General features: G+C 36.7%; 4 protein-coding genes across 7 annotated transcripts in view; 3 read left to right on the top strand and 1 right to left on the bottom strand.

Annotated features, from left to right (window-relative positions):
• The first annotated feature begins 1,225 nt into the window (after positions 1–1,225).
• slc22a7b.1 (solute carrier family 22 member 7b, tandem duplicate 1) lies at positions 1,226–5,618 on the top strand. The gene is made up of 10 exons (XM_016269989.1): positions 1,226–1,647; positions 1,976–2,079; positions 2,881–3,035; positions 3,324–3,492; positions 3,558–3,681; positions 3,762–3,874; positions 3,982–4,196; positions 5,010–5,118; positions 5,212–5,418; positions 5,549–5,618. The coding sequence occupies exons 1-10, from the start codon at positions 1,267–1,269 to the stop codon at positions 5,601–5,603; spliced, it is 1,632 nt and encodes a 543-aa protein (XP_016125475.1). The 5' UTR covers positions 1,226–1,266; the 3' UTR covers positions 5,604–5,618.
• Positions 5,619–6,316: 698 nt separating this feature from the next.
• On the top strand, positions 6,317–10,603 carry LOC107583527 (solute carrier family 22 member 7-like). The gene is made up of 10 exons (XM_016269772.1): positions 6,317–6,697; positions 6,788–6,891; positions 7,571–7,725; positions 7,878–8,046; positions 8,203–8,326; positions 8,803–8,912; positions 9,013–9,227; positions 9,362–9,470; positions 10,125–10,331; positions 10,432–10,603. Exons 1-10 carry the CDS (start codon positions 6,317–6,319, stop codon positions 10,529–10,531), a joined length of 1,674 nt encoding a protein of 557 aa, XP_016125258.1. The 3' UTR covers positions 10,532–10,603.
• Positions 10,604–15,491: 4,888 nt separating this feature from the next.
• Positions 15,492–22,173, top strand: LOC107583528 (solute carrier family 22 member 7-like). The gene is made up of 10 exons (XM_016269773.1): positions 15,492–15,956; positions 18,519–18,622; positions 18,748–18,902; positions 18,996–19,164; positions 19,243–19,366; positions 19,466–19,572; positions 20,120–20,334; positions 21,412–21,520; positions 21,660–21,866; positions 22,078–22,173. Exons 1-10 carry the CDS (start codon positions 15,576–15,578, stop codon positions 22,151–22,153), a joined length of 1,647 nt encoding a protein of 548 aa, XP_016125259.1. The 5' UTR covers positions 15,492–15,575; the 3' UTR covers positions 22,154–22,173.
• Positions 22,174–22,258: 85 nt separating this feature from the next.
• Positions 22,259–25,863, bottom strand: part of LOC107583529 (cysteine-rich protein 2-like) — a 19,009-nt gene continuing 15,404 nt past the window's right edge. For all 4 annotated transcript variants that reach the window (XM_016269776.1, XM_016269775.1, XM_016269774.1 and 1 more), the window contains 2 exons: positions 23,047–23,141; positions 22,259–22,748 (listed from right to left, as the gene is read on the bottom strand). In XM_016269776.1, the coding sequence (XP_016125262.1) occupies positions 22,614–22,748; positions 23,047–23,141 (230 nt within the window). In that variant the 3' untranslated portion in view covers positions 22,259–22,613. The remainder of the gene's footprint in view (positions 22,749–23,046; positions 23,142–25,863) is intronic.

Here is a 25,863-nt window from a genome sequence, read left to right as displayed (position 1 = left end):
ACTAGTATCTAATGAATAAGTACTAGTATCTAATGAATAAGTACTAGTATCTAATGAATAAGTACTAGTATCTAATGAATAAGTACTAGTATCTAATGAATAAGTACTAGTATCTAATGAATAAGTACTAGTATCTAATGAATAAGTACTAGTAACTTTACAAAAGACACTAGTACCTAAAGAATAAACACTAGTACCTAAAGAATAAGCACTAGTAGCTAAAGAATAAGCACTAGTACCTAATGAATAAGTACTAGTACTTAATGGAAAAGATACTAGTATCTAAAAAATAGATACTAGTACCATGAAAATAGATACTCGTACGGCTTACAGATTAAATGTTAAAACGGCTTGCCATAGTGCAACAGCTTGAACTCTTTCCAGTTTGCAGTTCTGTTAAGGAGATTCAATTTTGATTTATCTGGTGCTACATCATTAAAATAATGCTTTTATTCAGCAAGTTCTGTATGCATTAAAGACTTCTACTTGTTATAAAATAAACACTGAACTTTATTGAACGTATCTTTTGAACGTTCTATTTATCAAAGAATCCTGGAAATATATTTTTATCATGGTTGGATCTGTTTTTAATGTAAATAAGAAATAATTCCTGAAAATGATTTCTGAAGGATCATGTGACAAATTCAGTCTTGACATTACAGGAATAAATTGTATTTTAAATATATATTAATATAAACAAAACTTGTATTGAATTGTAATAATAATTCTAACATTTTCATGGTAGTTAAAATATATAATAATATAATATAATATAAATATATATTTAATATAGTTTTTTAGAGACCTGCCTTTGTCCTCAGTTTGACTACTGTAGTACTGTCCAACACTGCTGTCATTTATTAAGCAGGAAGAAATCCAACCAAATGACTAGTGGAAGCTCAGGCCTTCCACTATGGTTTCAACACCCTCTGTGTTAGATATTAATTTACTAAAAGAAAATACTTATGTACAATCTTCCAGTGCAGAGTGTCTGTCCTGAGTGTTTTCTTCAGTGTGTTTTTGTTACTTGAAGTTACTTTAAGCGTGTCAAGTCAACATACTTTACTTATTTGTGTGTTTGTGTTTGAGAAAAAGATATGAAAGAGAATAAGAATATGTATGAATGTCATTCATGTCAGTATATGAGAGGTTAATGATCTACTTCAGAGCAGTGAATGTGTAAGTAGACTTATGATTGGACAAACTCAAGTCCATATTGCCCTCATTGTTTCTTTTGAGCCACATCAGAAGACTAGATCAGCAAAGATGAAGTTTGAGAACCTGTTGGCTGAGGTTGGGGGGTTTGGAAAATACCAGATCAGTATCATCGCCCTTTTGGTGATTCCGAGAGTAACGCTACCATTTCACTTCCTGTTGAACAATTTCATCGCCGCCATCCCATCTCATCACTGTGATATCAGCTCTCTGGATGTTAACGGGGTCCTTGGGAATCTAAGTCGAGAAGAGAGACTGACTGTCAGTATTCCTGCACAGGAAGATGGGACACCTGCTTCCTGTCACATGTTCTCCCATCCTCAGTTCCACCTGTTGGCAAACTCCTCCAGCAGCTCAGAACTTCCTGTAGTTGAGTGTCAGAATGGATGGGAGTATGACAACAGCACAATTAAATCAGCCTTGGCTACTGAGGTAATTCACTTTATTTGTTTTTCATTTAAATAAATTTTTTATAAATATATAATACAATTTTACGACTGTTAAATATAGTCTCCACAGTAAACTTAAAAATTCAGAGAAAATTATAAGTAAGATTTTTAGGGTTTGATTTCCCAAAACCAGTGGGAAAACCAATGGCTCAACCAATGGTGTAAATGTGGGGGCGGGTTTTTGTTTCTCTGACTAGTGCAGTTTTGAATGAAGCAAGGTTGTAATTCTGATTAATGTCCAATTCAAATATACATCACTGATCAAATGAAAAATTACATCTTTCTGACCAATATATATGTTTCTCTTTCAGTTTGGATTGGTGTGCGACAGGAAAGGTCTGAATAAAGCCACAGCCACCATCTTCTTTGTTGGTGTGATGGTAGGAGCAGCCATTTTTGGCTGGCTGAGTGACAGGTGAGATTTAATGTAAGACATGGATCCGGCCTTTAAGAGATGTAGTGAACAGTGATGCTACAACAGCATGCCAAGCTGAAGTAGTTAAACTACAGTTACTGTTAGGTAGCTACAGCAAAAACTAAATTTTGATGTTACTTAAAGGAGCACTAAGTGTTAATAATAATAATAATAATAATAATAATAATAATATTAAAGAAAAAAGATGAGGGTTTTTGAATGAATGGACATCTCAATAATGGTTAAAGTAGTAGTAAAATTGTACTATATACAACAAAAACACTCTAATGTACATAACTGGGTCAAAAATCTATACATAGTACAGAAACTCATTTTTGGAAACTGTGAGTCGGACTTTCCAACATTGCATGCAAATAAAAGAACTATTTCGGATGAATCAATTCACTAGACTGAACTACTTTCTAACACTACTACATGCATTTAAGAGAGAAGACCATTTAGTATGAATCGATTCACTAGAATGAACCTATCTTACAATGCTACATGCATATGAGAGAGAATTGTTTAGGACAAATTGATTCACTCTAATGAACCAGACAACAGTACATGCATTTGAGAGAGAGAGAGAGAGAGAGAGAGAGAGAGAGAGAGAGAGAGGATCATTTAGGACAAACTGATTCACTGTCACAAAGATCCATTTAAGTGACAGAATTGTTCTTTTAAAGATATTAAAAAGTAGCCTGTTCTGGAAAAGCTACACTACTTTGAAAACAGCTGTCACACTATACTTTCCCCAGCATGCCAGTATAAGGCATTTCTCATGGATTCTGTTTATTCCAGGTATGGTAGGAAACGAATGCTGATGGTGGCTTACCTGATAGCCATTTCATTTGGGGTGGCCAGTGCATTTTCCAAGTCCTTTATTATGTTTGCTATAATGAGGTTCTTCACTGGAATGGGCCTTACGGGCATCAGCATCATCTCCATTGTCCTGTGTGAGTGCTTTCTTACATGTTTGTGGGTGACCATTTAATATGTATTTTATAATTAATATACTTCAAAGACAATGTAGTATTTAGTAGACAGATTTTACGGACACAGCTCAACACTTGTTTAGTACCAGATGAAGCAGAATTTTTAAATGAACTAAATGAATGATTGAATGACACACTCAAATCACAATCATAAAGATTTAACTTGCAGAAAGTCACTTAAAAATCCATGCCACTAATGCACAGACTGACATTCTGGTTTAAATAATAGAACTTATTATTATTCATCAGGTGTAGAATGGGCCGATATAGCACACAGGACGATTGCTGGAGTTATAATAAGTTTTGATTGGTCTATCAGCACTATGATATTGCCTGGCATTGCTTATCTCGTCAACGACTGGAGGCCTCTGGTCATCACAGTAACAGCTCCTCTCATACTGGCAGTGATCACATGGAGGTAAGATGTTACTATGATTGACTCAGATGTCCAGTTTTCCCAAATCCTACATTTCTGTCTTCTAGGTGGATCCCAGAGTCAGCACGATGGCTCATAGCCAATGGACGAATGGAAGAGGCCCATTTTTACCTGAGCAAATGTGCCTCAGCCAATAACAGGCAACACAACCTCAGAGATATCAAACCAGAGGTAACATTTTAATATGCGATATTGAGGAAGCAATTACATTTTCTGCATTTTCCTAAACTTTTGAGAACATGACCTTTCAGACCCTTGCCAATGTTATAATTGCTGAGGACAGAGGTGACAGGAAGTACTCGTATCTGGATCTCGTGAGGTCTTCTAAGATGAGAAAACTGGCTATGCTTACTGGAAGCACCTGGTGGGAATTTTTTGTCTTTATAATGGCTAAAAATCATGGTTTCCTTTTCAAATTCAAGTCAGAGCAACCTGGTTTACTAAGATATTAAAGTCAATTGTTTTTCGTAGGTTCGGAGTGGCATTCACTTACTACGGCATCAGTTTGAACATCAGTGGTTTTGGGCTGAACTTGTACCTGACCCAGTTTATTTATGGTGCCATAGAACTGCCATCAAAACTGGTGGTTTTTTTGTGTCTTGATAAACTGGGCCGCAGGTACAGCCAGGTGGGCACGCTGATTACAACAGGGGTCTGCATTGGCATCACCGTCCTCATTCCCAGAGGTAAAAGACAGAGAACAATCATTTATTATGATGCCACAATCATGTGATTGACACTCAACTTGCTTTAAAACTGTGAATGTTTAGTTTATTCCGTTACAGAACAACCATTTATTATGATGTTGTCATCATGAGTTTGGCATTCATTAAATTTAATATGTGAATGTTTTCTATTACAGTCAGTCATTTATTATGACATCCCAATCATCTGTCTGGCTTTTCAGTCCATTTAAATGAAAGAACAATAATTACATAGAATGCCACTTTGTGAATTGTGAATGACTAAATGTAATTATGTAGAAGTTATTCATTGTGATGTCACAGTCGTGTTCAGCATGTCAGTCATTCTAAAATGTTAAAGGCTTTCTGATGGTAAAATCACATGTTTGGTGTCAAAATCAGTGTTTGTTTTTTTTTCAGTGTTAAAATACTTCATCCTATCCCAGTTAAATATGAAAATCCAACTACAAGTGGGCCATTTATGGGATGATTCCACTTATCTAAAAACAAATATATGAATAATATATAAATATTATGAATAATATATAATTCTTTATCGTTGATCAATAGTTGATTCTCACACAATGTAGAACTAAATCAAAACATTGCTTTCTTATTTGAATGTATTTTAAAGTTATTATGGCCCCTGCTACACCATCCGGCCACAAAAAGCATTTTTCTCCATTGACACCATTCAAAAGTAGTTGCATATTTAAAATAAAATTCCAGTGGATCTGGAGTTATTAGTCACATTTTAGTCATGCATTTCAGTCATGTAATTTATGGCTCAGTTGATGTCTCTGGTCCTGTCTTTAGATTTGTGGCTGCCCCGTACAGTCATTTCTGTGCTGGGTAAAGGATTCTCAGAGGCCTCCTTCACATGTGTTTTCCTCTATACCACTGAGCTCTACCCAACTGTGTTACGGTCAGTTGTTTATCATTTGCAAATCTACTTGTGTTTGTACATAAAATGGGGAAAAAAATGGTGTTATTCAAATTCTCTCTCTTCTGACCTTAGGCAGAATGGATTAGGCTATAGCTCATTTGTTGGTCGTGTTGGCGTTTCTCTTGCACCTCTTGTGAGCTTTCTGGATGAGGTCTGGCTGCCTCTGCCACAGGTCCTGTTTTGCTCTGTGGCTGTCAGTGCAGGTCTCCTTGCGCTGCTCCTCTCTGAGACCCACAATGTGCGGCTTCCTGAGACTATTGAGGACGTTGAGAAAACTAGGTGAATAATCATTTACTACTGCTACTACTAGAATCTTTTTTTAATTGCTCAATGAATTACTTAAAATATCTTGCAATGTTCTAAACTTGATATAAAAATATAACATATTTTTATTTTATTTGTTACTCAGGAAAAGATCAGTGTGTTCACAACTTGGAATGGAGCCTTACAAGCAGACAAAGTGAAACTGTAGAGAAGATGAAACTAATAAAAATCAAATTCATCGCTGAATTGTCTTGGTCTTTATTTAATAAGTTCTTATTATTCTTGTGACAAACTACATAACTTTATAGAGTATATAAACCTTATATATATAATTCCTGTTATGGAAAAGCTGAATTTTCAGCAGCCATTACTCCAGTCTTTAGTGTCACATGATCCTTCAGAAATCATTCTGATGATTATGATTTGGTGCTCAAGAAACATATAAATCTATATTTTTATTATCAGGATTTGAAACATTGTGCTGCTTTATGTTTTTGTTGGAAGAACAGCATTTATTTAAAACAGAAATCTTTTGTAACATTATAAATGCCTTTAATACATGCTGCAATCAAATATGAATTTCTTTCATTCTTTGATTTCTTTCTTTTAAACCAAATGTCACAGTAAAGATAAAATTTGTGTTACATTCGTGTTACAAGTCAACAGACTGGCTGCCTTGAGGGCAACGTTATGATAATCTCAGAATGACAAAGCAAGAATAAACATCTATTATAAAATCACCACAATGTAAAGTTTCAACCAAAGGGTTTAATTTTTACAAATGTTCCACAAAGCTTTAGACATTCCCTCTGTTAACCATTTCCCTCCTTTAGAGTGTTATGACTGTGAGGTATAAACAAACGAGCCAGGTGAGACAGAACCTCAACCAGGTCGAACACAACAGAGCGCAAGGATGAAGTTCGAAGATCTTCTCTCAGAAATTAATGGATTCGGAAGGTTCCAGAAGATGGTCCTGTGCATCAATTTCTTTGGGCGATTTAGTCTTGCGTGTCACTTCCTGTTAGGCAACTTTATTGCTGTTATCCCTTCTCATCATTGCAGCACCAGCTCTCTGGATGCTGACGAGATCTTTGAGAACCTGACTCGGGAGGAGAGACTGACTGTCAGTATTCCAGTGCAGGATGATGGGACTCCTGCTTCCTGTCACATGTTCTCTTATCCTCAATTCCACCTGCTGTCAAACTCCTCCAGCCCCTCAGAGGTTGCTGTAGTCCAGTGCCAGAATGGATGGGAATATGACAACAGCACGTTCATCAGCACTCTCGCCACACAGGTGAGAAGACTCTTGCTTTTTTATTTATTACTGATGATACACTTTGTACTTTTCTCAAGTTGTGACCTCTATCTTTTTTGTGTCTTTCAGTGGGATTTAGTGTGTGACAAAAGAGCATTGAGCAGATTAACAACCACCATCTTCTTCATTGGGGTCATGTTTGGAGCAGCTGCTTTCGGGAGCTTGAGTGCAATGTTGGTGCAGCTAAATTGGTTTAATGAGGTTTTTGAGGTTTACATATATCATGGAAATGTTAGTTTAGAATTAGCAAAAACTAGCACAGTTGCTTAAAGGGATAATTCACCCAAAAATGACAATTCTGTCATGATTTGCTATCCCTCATTTCGTTCCAAACCTGTATGAGTTTCTTTCTTCTGCAGAACATGAAAAAGGAACGTTTGCAAACATCGGTTCAGCATTGATTTCCAATTATATGGAAATCAATGCTTGAGAGACATTTCTCAAAACCTCTTTTTATATGTTCCACAGAAGAAAGAAAGGTTTTACATGTTTGGAACAGCATAATAAAAATTTGTGGGTAAACTATCTATTTAAATTAATCTCAGCTGCATTAGAAACACACTGGACATTTTTCCAAATAATCTAATGCAGTGGTTCTCAAACCTCTCCATGAAGTACCCCCAGAACTGCACATTTTGTATGTCTCCCTCTATCTGACACACCCACTTCAGGTCTTGCAGTCTCTGCTGATGAGTTGAATCAGGCGTGATAGATGAGGGAGACATACAAAATGTGCAGGGCTGGGGGAACTCCAGGACAGGTTTGAGAACCACTGATCTAATCAATCAAAAACATTTTTGGGGTGTTTGCACTTGAGTGTTTTTAAGTGGATATATGTCTGTTTTTGCTCAGGTTTGGGCGTAAGCCAATGCTGCTGGTGTCATATATGTTAGGAATGGGATTTGGATTGTGTAGTGCTTTTTCCTCCTCCTTCATCATGTTTGCGGTGCTGAGATTCTTCACTGGATTCACCATTACTGGCAGTGTCATCATCTCCACTATACTCAGTGAGAATCACTCTCTTTTTAAACTGCTTTGACTTTATAATTATTGAGGCTCTAAAAAAACACACAATAATGTTTCTAAAATGAAGATCACTGAATCACTCTAATTGGCAAAGTGTGTGTATACGTTCTTTTGTTGATTTGTTCTTCATCAGATGTGGAGTGGGTGAGCATTGAACACAGAAAACTGGTTGGGGTGATTGACAGCCTCTCTTGGACATTTGCCTTCATGAGCTTTCCACTGGTTGCATACTTAATTCGAGACTGGAGATGGCTGACTGTTGCCATCTCATTGCCCACCGTTACTGCCATAATCACTTGGTGGCGAGTATAAATATACCAAACCTAAATAGAGGTCATAGAAAACATCTGAAAATCATTTGGTACATGTAATGTGCCTTTTTCAAAAAGTAGCTTGCTGCACGTTCTCAATATAAAATACTTTACATTTCATAAATATGAATTTTGATGTTGTTATAGGTGGGTTCCAGAGTCAGCGCGGTGGCTGATAGCTAACGGGAGGGTGGATAAAGCTCATTATTATCTTCATAAATGTGCTGTCATGAATCGTAAAAAGGAAATTATTGTCAGCATAAAACCTGAGGTGAGAGCATCTCATTGAATTTCCAGAAGGAAATCTAAAATGGCAGTAAAGAAATATATTTTATTTTAAAATACCAGAATATATTTTTATTAAGAATGGCACAGTATTAACAATGGCACAAATGTTCTCCCTCCTTAGTAAAGATGATGTTAAACAGATTATTGAAAAAGAAAAAAAATGTAGCTTGGTTCTATCCATCAGTTGTTGATTGGATGGAGGCAGATCTGAATGCCAGCTTGCTGTCGATTGTAAGAAAAGGACCGCTTTCAAGCAGACAAGATGATTGGAGAAGTCAAGCATATGTCACCAGAGAGAATTCTGTTGTTTCACAGGAAAATTAAGTCATAAAAATGGTTTAAAATAAAAATCTCAGTAACATGCATGAGAAAGGGACTGTATTTTTTTCCTTGCTTTTATTTTAGCATAGTTTGCTGACATATTTGAACGTATTTGTTTTTCTCTTTGTCTTTCTACAGAATTTGGCTAAAATCATAGTTACTGACAGAGGAAACAGGAAGTATTCATATCTGGATCTGGTTAGGACTCCTAAGATGAGGAAACTGGCCTTACTCACAGGAATCACCTGGTGTGTAGTGAACTATCAAATCACAAACACACACAACAGTTCCATCAGTAAAAGGATGTTCAGATAAATCTCATGTTTCTGCTGGATTTTTCACTGCCAGGTTTGCTGTTGCCACTGTTGCTTATGGAATTAGTTTCAACATTTCAAGCTTTGGACTAAATAGGTATCTCACTCAGTTTGTGTATGGAGCCATTGAAATTCCTGCTAAACTGAGCATCTATTATCTGCTGGATAAGTTTGGAAGACGCATAACTCAGGCTGGATCACTGCTGTTTGTTGGAATCAGCCTGATGATTAATATATTCATTCCCAAAGGTGAGAGCCTTACTTAAAGATCTTTTAACATGAAGAGTGAAATGACAATGTATCAGTTTGCCCTTTGACATATTGCCACATATTGGACTATGACAAGATCTAGAGCAACAATGTTTCTTTCTCTTGCCATTCAGATAAGTCAGTGGTTCGTACGGTGATTGCTGTGCTGGGAAAAGGCTGCTCAGCCACGTCTTTCGGCACAGTTATTTTGTACAGCTCTGAGCTTTACCCCACTGTTGTCAGGTATGAAAACCAGTTTCATTCAAAATTATACTGTAGTAAAAATGAGATCTAGTGCCAAAAGCTACACCACATTTGAATGGTTTGGGGTCAGTCAGATTTTTGATTTTTTTTTAAAAGAAGTCTGTTACACTCACCAATGCTGCATTTATTTGATCAAAATACAGTAAAACCAGTTATATTGTGAAATATTATTACAATTATTATATTATTACTATTTAACTTTTTTAAATATAATAAAACATAATTTATTTCTGTGATGGCAAAGCTGACTTTTCAGTAACCATTACTCCAGACTTCAATGTCACATGATCCTTCAGAAATCATTATAATATCTTGATTTGTTGCTTAAGAAACATTTTATCATCAATGTTGAAAAGTCGTGCTGCTTAAATTTTTTGTGGAAACTCGTACATTTTTTAGCATTCTTTGATGGATTAAAAGTTCAAAAGAACAAACCGAAATCTTTTGTAACATTATAGATGTCTTTACTGTCACTTTTGATCAATTTATTGCCTCCTTGTTGAATAAAATAGAAGAAAAAATCTTCCCCAAACTTTTGAGCAGTAGTGTAAAACTGTAAATGGTAAATATTTATAGTTTTTATTTTTGAAGTTATTTAAAAATTAAAAATATACTCATACATGCAAAATATAGGCAAAATGGGATGGGCTATAACTCCTTTGTGGCACGTCTTGGTGTGTCTGTGGCTCCTCTGATCCTGCTGTCAGATGATGTTTGGAGCTATTTCTCTCAAGTCATCTTGTCTTCTCTTGGCCTCTCTGCTGCTTTTGTGGCTTATCTATTACCTGAGACACGAGGCAGGTGTCTGCCGGAGACTATAGAGGATGTAGAGGGAATCAGGTACAGTTATGTGGAAAAACTATCTAGTCTGGGAAACTGAACCCTTAAGCACAATCATTTGCAATTCGAAGAATGTTCATTTTGTTGTTTTAAATTACAGGAAGGGCACTGATGACTTGCCACTACAAGATCAAAAAATGGATGAAAAAGAAAGCAGTAGGTTGAAATGGAAAGACAATTTAATTGTGCAGAACACATAACTGTAGTAGAATTGTTTTGTTAAACCCACATTTATGTGTCATCATTTAATTAAAACATTTAAAGATAAATTTGAAGGGAGATGCTGCATGATTTGCTTATTGTGGTGTTTTGTCAGAATTGTGTGGACTCACTAATCCACATATAAAGGTATTCTATAGGAGGAATTGCTCACAGGCCTTTCACACTCAGTTATCCTCACACTGTTGTTTTCTGATAATCAAAATACCGTAATTTGCTTTATAGGGGTCATCAGATGCCCATTTTCCACAAGTTGATATGATACTTTGGTTAAAATTTCTCAATGGTAGTGTAAAAAAACACCCTTTTTACCTTGTCAAAATCAGTTCTGCAGAAATCAACCCGTTCCCTCTCAAGAACTGTCTCTCGACATGGCGTTAACGCCTTGGCGACTCCCTTCCTTCCTTCCTAACCTACCTGAAATCTTATTGCACAACGCCAGTGAAGTTGCAACTCTCACTGGCCAATGCCAGCCAAGACAGCAAATAGGGGCGGGGCCCCCGCCGCTATATAATGGGCCGGATTGGCGGGCCACACCAATGCTGCATTTATTTGATCAAAATACAGTAAAACCAGTTATATTGTGAAATATTATTACAATTATTATATTATTACTATTTAACTTTTTTAAATATAATAAAACATAATTTATTTCTGTGATGGCAAAGCTGACTTTTCAGTAACCATTACTCCAGACTTCAATGTCACATGATCCTTCAGAAATCATTATAATATCTTGATTTGTTGCTTAAGAAACATTTTATCATCAATGTTGAAAAGTCGTGCTGCTTAAATTTTTTGTGGAAACTCGTACATTTTTTAGCATTCTTTGATGGATTAAAAGTTCAAAAGAACAAACCGAAATCTTTTGTAACATTATAGATGTCTTTACTGTCACTTTTGATCAATTTATTGCCTCCTTGTTGAATAAAATAGAAGAAAAAATCTTCCCCAAACTTTTGAGCAGTAGTGTAAAACTGTAAATGGTAAATATTTATAGTTTTTATTTTTGAAGTTATTTAAAAATTAAAAATATACTCATACATGCAAAATATAGGCAAAATGGGATGGGCTATAACTCCTTTGTGGCACGTCTTGGTGTGTCTGTGGCTCCTCTGATCCTGCTGTCAGATGATGTTTGGAGCCATTTCTCTCAAGTCATCTTGTCTTCTCTTGGCCTCTCTGCTGCTTTTGTGGCTTATCTATTACCTGAGACACGAGGCAGGTGTCTGCCGGAGACTATAGAGGATGTAGAGGGAATCAGGTACAGTTATGTGGAAAAACTATCTAGTCTGGGAAACTGAACCCTTAAGCACAATCATTTGCAATTCGAAGAATGTTCATTTTGTTGTTTTAAATTACAGGAAGGGCACTGATGACTTGCCACTACAAGATCAAAAAATGGATGAAAAAGAAAGCAGTAGGTTGAAATGGAAAGACAATTTAATTGTGCAGAACACATAACTGTAGTAGAATTGTTTTGTTAAACCCACATTTATGTGTCATCATTTAATTAAAACATTTAAAGATAAATTTGAAGGGAGATGCTGCATGATTTGCTTATTGTGGTGTTTTGTCAGAATTGTGTGGACTCACTAATCCACATATAAAGGTATTCTATAGGAGGAATTGCTCACAGGCCTTTCACACTCAGTTATCCTCACACTGTTGTTTTCTGATAATCAAAATACCGTAATTTGCTTTATAGGGGTCATCAGATGCCCATTTTCCACAAGTTGATATGATACTTTGGTTAAAATTTCTCAATGGTAGTGTAAAAAAACACCCTTTTTACCTTGTCAAAATCAGTTCTGCAGAAATCAACCCGTTCCCTCTCAAGAACTGTCTCTCGACATGGCGTTAACGCCTTGGCGACTCCCTTCCTTCCTTCCTAACCTACCTGAAATCTTATTGCACAACGCCAGTGAAGTTGCAACTCTCACTGGCCAATGCCAGCCAAGACAGCAAATAGGGGCGGGGCCCCCGCCGCTATATAATGCGCCGTATTGGCGGCATAAGCTCAGAATCTTCCTATTTCACGCATCCTACCGAAGACAGCTGTGGAGAAGACGCAGGAAGACGGATTTCCCTCTCGGCGTTCCAGCATGTCCAATGTTTGTACGCTGTGTTCGGGACCCATCGAGGCCCCGGACACTCACGAGTTCTGCATCCTGTGCCTGGGTCCCACCCATGCGGATGCAGCACTCACCGGGTCGGGCTGCCCGCACTGCGAGGAATTATCAGTGCGGGTGCTTAGGGCCCGGAGGAACATCGCCCTCTGTGATTTCTCTTGGCATCGTCCCACCACCGCCAGCGAGCCGCTCATAATTCATAATCATATTATGAACCTCGGTTCCCTGAGAGACGGGAAGGAGACATGGTGTAGGCCGCCGTGTTCACTGCTCAGGTCAGCTGTGCTGTTGATTCAGTCGGAAGATTCTGAGGTTATGCCGCCAATACGACGCATTATATATCGGCGGGGGCCCCGCCCCTATTCACCGTCTTGGCTGGCATTGGCCAGTCACTGAGAAACTGTTTACTTTAGCCGCATTTAGCCGCGAAACTTGCTAAGTAGCACGTTATTAGGAACAGCGATTGCAAAGATTAATTAAAAAAACCTTATACTCACTTCTGCTGTAAGTGAAGCTGGATCACGAATGAATCACGTGAACATAAACGCATTTAGGTAGATCGGGGGTGCATTCCCTTCACAAACAATAGTAATCCACTGCGTCTTCAGCGGCTCAGATGTCGGGAGTAAATGACGACTGCTATGTTCATTATTATATCCAACAACAGAACACCTCAATCGCCATGGAGCCATTCTTGTCTACATCTGCTCCGGTGGTGAAACAATGGCGGTCGGACTGTTACACCTCACTCAGGGTGGGTCTAAGGTAAGACGGCACTGTCAATCAACTGTCGTGGGAGCGGTCTTCGTCTGTGTGACATCACACAGACAAGAAGCTGAGAATGGCCTGATTTGAAAAAGGGGATATTATTTTTAGGGATTAAATCAAAAACACTGGGTGGATTTTTGTCATTATAGGGTAGATGTGTACACAAACATTTATGTTCAAACAACATGTAAAAGTGAAATTAGCATCCTATGACCCCTTTAAAGCAAAAATGTATTGGGATTCTTACCACAGAGGAGCTGTATTAGTTTCAGTTTCCAGGAAAAATTACATTTCGCCCGGAGTAATTTTTTTACAAAACAAGAAACAGTGTTGGAGCAGTGCCTGGAAACAGTGTTGGGGAAAGTTATTCTTAAAAGTAATGCATTACAGTATTGCATTACTCCATAAAAGTAATGCAGTGGAAATTATGGAAAGTAATGAATTATGTTACTTTTGTTTTACTTTTTGTCATCTGGGCTGGGCTGGCTTATTTGTTTTTTAATAACAAAAAACAGGAAAAATTACATTTCGCCCGGAGTAATTTTTTTACAAAACAAGAAACAGTGTTGGAGCAGTGCCTGGAAACAGTGTTGGGGAAAGTTATTCTTAAAAGTAATGCATTACAGTATTGCATTACTCCATAAAAGTAATGCAGTGGAAATTATGGAAAGTAATTAATTATGTTACTTTTGTTTTACTTTTTGTCATCTGGGCTGGGCTGGCTTATTTGTTTTTTAATAACAAAAACCTCAAAAGTTACATTTTGGCAACTGTAAAGGCCGTTTCATGCCAAAAGTGAAATTTATAAGCCTCAGGCTGAAGGAAGTGCCTCTGCCTTATTTGAAAATGTTACTTATTTGAAAAAGTAATTCAGATATTTCGCTGTAAATTTAAAAGTCATATGTTACTTAATTCGATTTTTTTTTTCAAGTAACTAGTAATGTAATTCACGTTACTTGTAATTTGTTACCCCCCCAACACTGCCTGGAAATGTAGCTAATAAAATCAAAGCCAGGTTTGGCACTGGCTTACTAACTTATATGGAGAGTTTATTCAAGGTGCTTCATGGTGTAAGATATGTTATGAAACTTGAAACCTGTTCATTAATCAGTAATCTGGAATCTTGCCCTAGTGCTTCTCAAAAAGTGTTTATAAAATGCAGAATGTATGTGTTTATGTCTGTGGAGAAGGATATGAATAAAACAATTTTTTTCTTTGAGCCTATGCATACAATGTAAAGTGACAAAGGCCTTAACTTTGATTTAATCCTCTTGATACACAAGTTTTGTGAACCACAAATCCTTGTGAACCACAATGGGCATGGTGGATAACAGCTGTCTGAAAGGTTTTCTAAGCCCAGATCAGTGCTGATGTTTGTGATTCAATGAAAACGAAAGTTAATCTCTACAAATGACCATACAAACAACCCAATCTGTCAGCATCACCTATGAATGTGTTTCTCCTTTTCTACTCTTTCTCTAAATTAATCTGTAGGCATTTAGATGGCATCTTTTGCTAGTTTGTGTCAAACGTTTCTGACAAATGAACTGTTCTAGTTTTATCTAAGAAAATCCTTCTTAACAATAGCAAAAAACTCAACGTGACAACTCTGACAAAAGATGTAGTTTTATTACATAATCAAACTGAGCTTGCCTTTTTTCAGCAACTCCAGAAATCAAGTCCCTATAAAATATCTACCAATAGAAAATTGGTCCAAAAAGACTGAAACAGTTTATAATATATTTATGTTTGAGCAAATCATGTTTACTAGCCAAAGAGTGTGTGACAAGATATCATCTTTAAAGTAAGAAAAGGTGTCAATGTCCATGTGCATTAACCACATGAACTGCACAGATGGCGAGACACTCTTTTACCAGCATTAACAACCAAATCACAAATCATTCACCCCTGCTGACAAGCTACCATGGGTAGCAGATTGTCTGAAGATGTGGACACACACACATTAAACACAGACATACAACCACAGCACTTTTTTTAATGACCAAAGTACAAGATGCATCTGACTTCCAGTTACCTTATCCTTTGTTATCCCATAAAAACTCACCACATAAACCAGGGATTTTGTAGGAAGACACTGAGGAAATTCTGTGTATCAACAAAAACCATGAAATTTGAAGATCTAATTACGGAGATCAATGGCTTCGGCAGGTTTCAGAAGATGATTCTTTGCATCAGTTTAGTTGGGCCATTCACTTTACCGTGTCACTTTCTATTAAGCAACTTTATCGCCACCATCCCATCTCACCACTGTGATATCAGTTCTCTGGATGCCGAGGGAATCTTTGGGAATCTGAGTCGGGAGCAGAAACTGACTGTCAGTATTCCAGCGCAAGATGATGGGACTCCTGCTTCTTGTCACATGTTCTCTTATCCTCAGTTTCATCTGTTGTCAAACTCCTCCAGCAGCTCAGAACTTCCAGTAGTCCAGTGCCAGAATGGATGGGAGTACGACAACAGCACGTTCATCAGCACTCTCGCCACACAGGTGAGATTTCAGTGAAGAAGGTGCTGCACTGTATAAATCAAGTTGATGACCCTTTCTTGCTAGGATGGGCCTGTGTGCTGAAAAATCCAATTTCAACTCCAAATCATTTGAGGATTGCCTTAAACCATTTAAGTAAAAAAAAAAACTATATTTATGAGTTCTGTAAACTTTTTCATTTGAATCACTATAAACTGTACTCAAATGCATTGTTTAGCTAAATCTTGAAACCTAAAATGAAACGGAAAATGAACTCAAGCAAGTCTCTAGCAGTTAATTAGCTAGTAATTCTGTGCATTGCAATAAAAAACATCACTGCATGTGTTATTGAGTTATTGCTTTTCAAATAAAGTAACAGTTTTTCAGTCACTGGATCATCCTCAACATAAACCGCAAATTCTACTTTTCAGCACAATAGTAACCTCCCAAAAGTCCAACATACAAAAACTTAAAAATACCAAAACTGGAAATGAACCAGAACTCTGCCGTCCAAATTCGGTTCAAACTAATTATTTACTTCATTTAGTAAATTTCATAATTAGGTTTTATATGTCGGTAAATATGTCCTCCCTTTCACATCAAAAAAAAAAGACAAGACCTTCGGATAAAAATGTCATGATAAAACTAGTGATATATTTCATCCATGTCTAGTTTTAAAAATTCATAAAGCAGTTCATTACAATTCCTTAAAGGGGAGATAACACACACAGTTTCACCCAATCTCATGTTAATCTTGAGTACCTATATAGTACTGCATCCTTTATATTAGGGCTGTGCAATATATTGAAGAAAAATGCGATATGCGATACCTTGTTAAAAAATACGATATTCGATATGTGATACGATATTGCTTAAAGTGTGTAAAATCAATTTAAATTATATTTTAAAATATATAAAAATGAAAATTATATAACCAATTTGTTTCACATTCTTTCTTGGAAAAGAAAGATTCACTACAACTTCTGAAAGTGACCAGCAGTGTTTTAGCATTACATAAAAAGTAATGTCACAAATCAGAAAATGTCATTTAACTTCAATGTGAACATACAAACAAAAAAATTAATGACACTTATTTTATATCATTGTAACTTTGCTTTCCACACACTTTAAGTACTTCTTCATATACCACAGCAAAAACTATAGTCTGAGAAAGTTCAAACATGATTAAAGGCAAGTGAACAGTCAGTAAAAAAAAAGAAAGAAAAAGAAAAAAAAGAAATACACAATTTACAAGCATAGATAAAATAAACAGTAGTATTCAGGTACAGAAATTTTATAATTAAGTGTAAAATAACACTGCATAGTGTTCACTGTATGAATTAAATTTAGATTAATATTTGTTATAGCCGTTTTGTTAACATTAGTTACATATTCATCAGCACTTATTTATAAGCTGCTGTCCCTTTAAATCCGACTGCACGGATCCAGTATAATGATACACATCCGATTTATTTCTCAGCTGTTTACATTCATTTAAAACATAACCGACTGCGTTTACGAGAATGATCGTCGAGACGGGTACTACTGACATAATTCTGTGTGTATGTGTCAGTTCAAACATGAGGAGGAGATGCGAAAGACGAATCAACTCGGTGTTCGCGCGCTGTCTGAAACGCGTCTCTCTGCGTGTGAGCGCGCGCTTTGCACGCTGCGCGAGATGCGGCTTGTGCGTACGCTTCAGGTGTGAGTAGACGGCAAGAGGAGACGCAAAGAGTTGTTTTCTGCAACTTATTTTACTTAACTCTTTTTAACGTCAAGCAATTCTCTGCTATATGCGTCGAACTAAAACTTTGACCTTTTGCAAGGTTTTGATTTAAGTAGCCTATTATTAAAATGATAATGATATCGCACGTCCTTGTGATATGCATATTGCGATATTTACATTTGCGATATTTCGATATATCGTGCAGCCCTACTTTATATCTCCAATAAGTCTTTAGTTTTATCACATTTATAAAAGAAAGATACAGCTTTACAATTCTCTCCGGAAAAAGCCAAGCTCCTGGAGGCGCGCCGTGGGCGGAGCTAAAGATTGACCAGCACTTGAGCTCCGACTGCCAACAAAACAGACATTTGATGCAGTTTCATTTACCGTCTACAGTTCTGAATCATGACCGGGATCTTTTATAGCTGACCGCTCCATCCTTCAGTATCAAACGATGTGCAAATCCAGCATGGAACTGGGCCTTGCTTATAAAACGTTCCTCAACAAACACACTTGTGAAACTCTGTTGCTGCTCCGGAAAAACAAACTGCATCCACTGTTTGCATAACGAGATCTCGCTGCTCTGGTCCATGCGTTTTTCCGGGAGAAATGCCCATATAAGGAGTTCCACCCTCGTCTACGTCATGAAGACCCACGATCGAAAAAAACTCTCAGAAACTTGTACAAACCCTGAAGTAAGATTTTTAGCACAGAAATACGTCCAAATCGTTTTTTGAACTTTTGTCCATGCTTAGCATGAGAATCCGACTCTTTAACAGTGTAAACAACTCTGAATGCATGAAACAGCATTGTACGCCCCCTTTAAGAAAAATGATTTTCCGTCTCTTTTTATTTCAAAGTGGGATCTGGTATGTGATAAAAAAGGTCTGAATAAAGCTGTGACCACCATCTTCTTCATCGGAGTGATGTTTGGAGCAGTTTTTTTTGGAGGCATGAGTGACAGGTGATGTTTAAAAAAAACAGAACTGTGTGTTATGATAAATATTATGAACAATTAGCATTTTATGAAGACCGCCACAAGCAAGAAATGTTCTGTATGAAAAAAACTGTCTTGTATTTGGCATGTAGATTTGGCCGTAAGCCGATGCTGCTGGTATCCTATATATCAGGAATGGCTTTTACATTGGCCAGCATCTTTTCTACCTCCTTCATCATGTTTGCAGTGCTGAGATTCTTTAGTGGATTCACCATCACCGGCATCGTTATTGTCTCAACCGTACTCAGTAAGACCCCTATCTCAGGTCCTCAGATTATGATTGAATGTGAATATAAAACAAAGTAAAATGGCCTTACTGTATATGCATGTCTTTCTTCAGATGTGGAGTGGGTGGACATTCAGCACAGAAGGCTTGTATGTATAACTGGCAGTATGGCATGGGCTGTTGGGAGCACCTCATTGTCTCTTTTTGCATTCTGTATCAGAGACTGGAGATGGCTGACAGTGGCCGTCACGTCACCTTTACTGCTATCCACAGTCCTCTGGTGGTAATGAACCTTGCATATTCTGTCAAATGAGTCAATTAAGGGTAAGAATGTTCTATAGAGCAAATGTGTCTGATGTAGGTGGGTTCCAGAGTCGGCTCGGTGGCTGATAGCCAATGGGAGGGCGGAAAAAGCTCATTATTATCTTCACAAATGTGCTGTCATGAATCGCAAGGAGGAAGTTATTTCAAGAATCAAACCTGAGGTGAGAGAAAATGATATATAACAAGGGATTGATCAGTTTTTTTAAAACAATTGTCTGTCTGTAGGCTAACTACAATACATCTCTGTCTTTCTTTTATAGGCTCTCTCCATCATAGCTTCAGATGAGGGAAAGAAAAATTATTCATACCTGGACCTTCTCAGAACCCCTAAAATGAGAAGATTGGCTCTACTCACAGGAACCATATGGTGTGTAAATGAACCACAATTCAACAGTATCTGCCCACTTTTTCAGTGGCCTTGGTCTCGCAAGAACTTTTCCCATTTTTAAAAAAAAAAATTTTTAAGAGAGATTTTTAAAAAGTTTTTTTAAAGAGTTAAAAGCCATGAACTAAACAGCCAGTTATGAGGTGAAACACATTACAAACTTTGATTTAAAGCAAAGAAGTATTTGAAATTTAGACAAAATTCAAAAGTACATGACTGTGCTTAATTAACAGCTTTAATTTTTTTAATTTATTGTAAAATATGTGTATATTCAGTGTACAGAGTTTGCTTGTTTCAGTTCTCTGATTGGTGAAGATTTAATTGCAGAATCATAGGTAATGTAGTTTCTCTCGAGGATTCCTGCTATTAAATACAACTACTATATTTAAAAAATAAGTTGAAATAATGCAGACTGTTGGCTTCACTATAGACTGCACTATAGCCTTCAGTGGCACTAGATTACAGAACAAGGACAGACGTCATTGTCTGAATAATAAATAATCTACTAATGGCTTTTCACTTCTTATAGGTTTTGTGTCGCCACTATGACCTATGGTATCAGCCTCAACATCACAGGCTTTGGATTAAATATGTACCTCACTCAGTTTGTGTATGGAGCCATTGAGGTTCCATCTAAACTGATAGTATATTACTTGCTGGAGAAGATTGGCAGACGTAAAACTGAAGCAGGAGCTCAGCTGTTGGCTGGAATCAGCCTCATGATTAACATATTCATACCCAAAGGTAAGACTGGCAAAACCAACATATGATTATGCAATGATTATAATTACATGTGCAAAAGTAATGTTGCTACTGAATATCTTGGAAAAGCAGCATTATCACTTTTATATGACATATTAATAAGACTTTAAAACTGCAGACATCTTTTCGGTAACCTGCGATGCGGCCTTGTCAGATTCAGTGAGCCAGCTGTATGTCTGTTAATGTTCACATCAGACCAAACTGCCTTCTAAAACACAGGAGAGAGAAGTTTAGACATCACCAGAGTGTATTTGGGTAACATTAAAAGTAAAACCATTCTGTGTGAAATAGAGGGGGTAAGAGATTTCAGTAACCTTTAATGCTGCCTTGTCAGATAAGGTGACCCTGCTGTAGGCTATGTCTGATACTGTTCACATCAGAGCAAAATACTTTCTGGGATATAAAACAGGTGATTAAACAGCAGCAGAGTGAATTTAGGTAACATTAAAACCATTCTGTGTCAAATAGATAACAGATTTCAGTGTTATGCTGCCTTGTCAGATTTGGTGACCCTGCTGTGTCTGTTGCTGTTCACATCAGACCAAAATACTACCTAGGATATAAAACAGAGGTTCACCTTGTGATTTTAGAGAACATTAAAGCCATTCTAGCCATAATTAATAATCATTATATATGCAATCATGACAATACTCAATAGTACTTGGAGACCTTGTCCAATAACCATTTATTGATATTCACTGAATAAACTAACCCAAGTAACACAGCGTACAATCGTGCAAGAAATAAATGAAAAATATTAGGGAGTACAGCTGTGTTTTTTTTTGGTGCAAACGCCATCCCTAAAGCTAACGCTATTTATTTTGAATTAGTGGTGCTACCTTTCTGAAATTAAGTTTTTCCAAGGTCGGGGTGTTTGAGATACGCCTCCACTTGCTGGCGTAATGATGTAACTGCAGGAACAGTCATTTAAAAATGGGGGGGGGGTTTAAGGCACAATATAGAGATGGCATAAGCGTATTCAAACTTAAACTTACCAGAAATGACAATAATTTGTTTATTCAGTCATACTGTGTTCATTATCCTCTCTTTCACATTCAGATCAGTGGGTTGGTCGTACTGTGGTGGCAGTACTGGGTAAAGGTTTCGCAGTTGCAGCTTTTTGTACAATTGTATTATACAGCTCGGAGCTTTACCCAACCGTCCTCAGGTAACAATTAAAAACAGTCAACATAATGATACATTTACTATTTGATATAAATGTAAAATAGAGTGCATATTTTACATTTGCATTCTTCATACATTTCCTCATTACATAACTAAATCATTTATTTGACTGAATCCTTCAGGCAAAATGGGATGGGATATAACTCGTTCCTGGGCCGTCTGGGAGTGTGTTTGGCTCCTCTAGTCCTGCTATTGGACAGTTTTTGGGGCCACTTCTCTCAGACCATCCTGTGTTCTGTGGCACTCATTGCTTCTGTGGTGGCCTGCCAGTTACCTGAGACACGAGACAGGTGTCTGCCTGAGACTATAGAGGATGTCGAGAGTACCGGGTAAGTCATAACCTACTGTATAGTATTTTGTTAAGGCAACTATAGAAGACTTGTATTAACACACTGCTGAACACTATACTTGAGTAATTATATTGAGTCAAGGAAGTAATATTGGGACCAAAACAGATGTAGGTGTGTTTAATCTAAAAGAATCTGGAAAGTTTATATTGTGTGTTCATTAACCAAGTCATTTTTTTATCATATTGAATAGGAAAAATCTCATTTATCATGACAAGCAGGAGGATGAGGAGAAAATGACAACAAATGAAACCAATGAGGATCACTGAGATTGTGTGCACATTCAATCCTAAATTCAACCAAAATTGTTTAGTGTCCTGTTCAGATCCCAGGAGAGTAAATGCACGCAAAAACTTGGAAGAACAATTCCAAAGTTCTTTTAAAATATGTTTTTATTAGTTACACAAGGATTTACAACTTTCTCCAGTGCCATGTAATAATTACAGATATTTTCTAAGAATAAATGGAGGCTTGAATGAATAAATGGAAATTGTGAGTTTGTTTGTGAAAAACAGTAAAATGAGAGAGAAAGAGCCTATGTATATGTTTAAGTGACTTTTGTGTGACTTTTTTATTAGATGCCAGTGGCCATTTCTGATGATCAGAATGCATGGAACGACATTTGCATACATCTATGTGAAAATACATCTTTACAACTTACAATTTGTTTTTAATATGTAAAAAATATTTCTGAAACAAATAATAATAAAAAGAGCTTTTCCTTGTGACTTAATGTTCGCTTGGCATTTCATTCTCTGCATTTTCTTTCTCGTAAATGTAACAGCCCACCTTTCCAATGTTTACACCTTTTGGTCCAAAAAGGTACCCATAACAGGGCACATGGCAGTACGGGCTGCCCTCATGCTGCAGGAAATAGAGAAAATACTGCACATTATTAGGGAGTCTAAAGCAATGATAAAGCAATCATCATGGTAGATATTCTACAAATATATAATTTACCTTACATATAGGATTTACATTTCAGATTTAGCTACTGTTTTAATTGTAATTTATTTTAATATTTAATATTTATTTTATTATTTAAAAAAATAATAATAAAAAAATGCATTTGTAAACATCTCTATCAGAGTAGGCAAAGACGTAGTAATTGCATATTGTGCTTTAATAGAAGTAGTAGGTTGTATGACACATTTGTAAGTACCTCTGCATGACCACCAGGGGTCAGTGTTTTCTTGCACCTCACACAGCGAAGACAAGGCCTGTGCCAGTTGCGACCCAGTGACATCACCTTCTCAGCTGCAGCATTAGACCATGACATCACATTACATCACATTAATACAACACTGTTTTTAATGGTTACCTATATTTAAAGAACATAAAATGTATATTCAGAAAATTGTGTAAAAAGTATTTATTTAAAAATAATTTGATATAAAACATTGAATATATAAAATATAAATAAATCATTTAATCATACAATTTTACATTTGATTTATAACTTGACTGTGTATGGCTAGAAAATAACTAAAAAGTTTTTAAATGTTACACAAGTCTAAACTACGAGTAACTATCATCAACAATAACTTATCTTTGACTTTCACCTAAAAGGGGTGCAATCTAACATGTGTTAATGCTTCGTTTTTTTAAAAACCGCATTATTTTTCACATAATTTACCATTATTCCACACCGCTCTGTCCCTTCTCTGAGAAACGTGCTGATCATTTCCTTCTTTTATGAAGCCCCTCCCTCAGAAATACACGATGGGCTCTGATTGGTTAGCTAGCACAGTGTGTTGTGATTGGCTAAACCGACTCTAGTGCGTGTCTAAGCGTCCCGCCCCTCACCTCTGCGGCATGTGCTCCGGTTGTATTGTAAACAATGGCATCTTAATGTCGCTTATCAGTTTGAGCCCGATTGAGAAGCAGAGGATATTATTGAAGAGGATCGTGTAGAACCTGTGCAAGCAAGGCTTTTAATGGTAGCCTATGTTTTTTGTTTCTTGTGGTCTCATACTTTTAGATAGGGCTCAACGATTAATTGCATTTGCGATAATATCGCGATATGAAGAGGCTGCGATTACACTCGGTCACGTGACACGCGAGAGTAAAGAGGTGTGTTCACTTGAAGATCGATCGGTGTATGACATCAAAGTACGGCGAGAGAAAGCATAAGGAGTCGTCCGCGCTCTCTTATAGCTCTCGCAGTATGGCAAGCCGCTTTAGCATTAAATACTCCTTGCTGTACTAGTCATAATTTAGTTTTGACTAGTCAAAATTCCAATTCCAGATATCTAATCTGCAATTTTGACTCGTCGTAATTGGAATTAAGATATCTACAATGTTATTTTGACGTAGATATCTTGAATTGGATTTTTGACTAGGCAAAACTTAATAAGAGATATCTTGAATTGGAATTCTTCCTAGTCAAAACTCATTTAAAGATATCTGCAATTTAATTATGGATATCTCAATCAGATTTTTGACTAGGAGGATCTTTCTTTGGAGATATCTGCATTTAGCTTTGTGACTAAGAAGAATTTCAATGTAGATATCTGGAATTAACAATGTGACTAGTCAAAATTCCTTTATAGATATCTAAAATGTGCATGAAAATGCACCTTTGTTAAGACCCACCTTAAACATTTTATTAACCAATCCTACCTTGGAAACTGTTGTCATCCGCCATTTTGTCTAAGAGTTGTATAATAAAGGTCCTGCATCTTTGGGTCATTTTAAACTGTTTTATACAGAAGTAATTCAAAAGTATGGAAATAAAAATGTAGCTGGAGCATGTGTAAAAGTGGTAGACTACACAGAGAGCACTCAGACAGGCTTTTGTCCTATTCTATAACGTAATGTTGAGACGTGCGTGCTGTGGATTAAATTGTGTTAGACTTTATTTACAAACGAACACATGTAAAATCAGTAGCTAAGGATTTGTACAGGCCTCATGTCAGCTGTTGCAACATTTTATATAATGTTAAAAGAATACATTGGCGCTCATCATTGAACACAGCAGATTATCATTGTGTAAAAGTGGTAGACTACACAGAGAGCACTCAGACAGGCTTTTGTCCTATTCTATAACGTAATGTTGAGACGTGCGTGCTGTGGATTAAATTGTGTTAGACTTTATTTACAAACGAACACATGTAAAATCAGTAGCTAAGGATTTGTATAGGCTTCATGTCAGCTGTTGCAACATTTTATATAATGTAATTATTTTTTATTCCATGGCGGAAACAAGCTGCCATAATGACACAAGTAAACCTGAATCCATACACAACATAATGTAACCTACTAATAAATATCATCAATGCCAGTTAAACTTTTATTAAATTGTAATCTATTTAAAATCAGCCTTCACCTTTTTTTGACTGCATCTGATTCTGAAGCATTGTTCTTGTCCGTCATGCATTTATTTGTACTATTTTTCATGTTTTTATTGTATAATTCCATTGTTCTTCGTTATGTCTAAATGTGTAATAAATAAATTCTGACGAGCAGTTTGCGGTTTTCTGCCTTTATTGAAGATTACACTGCATTTGGTCCATTTTGCAACATGATTCAATTAAAATCACAGTGCTATACATACATGCACGCTGGAGACCTTTTACCACATAAGGCTGCATCCAGATATTATTTAAAAATCCCTGAAGCACTTCATCCAGTAGCTTTTCTCTCCGTGACAAAAAAAAGCAGACCACTGTTGTTAGCAGTTAGCACTAAACATTAGTTGGGGAAGGGCTCTGGGAGGAGCTGTGTTAATTTAGTCTCACGTCACACAACAGCACATTCGACTAGGAGCAGGTACAATTCATATATCTTAAAATATAATTGTGACTAGTCGAAACTGAATTAGAGATATCTCTAATTACCTTTGCGTATGTGTGACACCCTATTGAAGATATCTATGACGGCATTACAGATATCTTAAATGGAGTTTTGACTAGTCATAAAGTATTTAGAGATATCTCTAATCCGATTTCTTACTAGTGCAATTATAATTGCAGATATC

The sequence above is a fragment of the Sinocyclocheilus grahami genome, unplaced genomic scaffold, assembly GCF_001515645.1.
Source record: "Sinocyclocheilus grahami isolate Dianchi unplaced genomic scaffold, SAMN03320097.WGS_v1.1 scaffold54.1, whole genome shotgun sequence".
NCBI lineage: Eukaryota > Metazoa > Chordata > Actinopteri > Cypriniformes > Cyprinidae > Sinocyclocheilus > Sinocyclocheilus grahami.
This window is presented reverse-complemented; position numbering and strand designations above follow the sequence as displayed.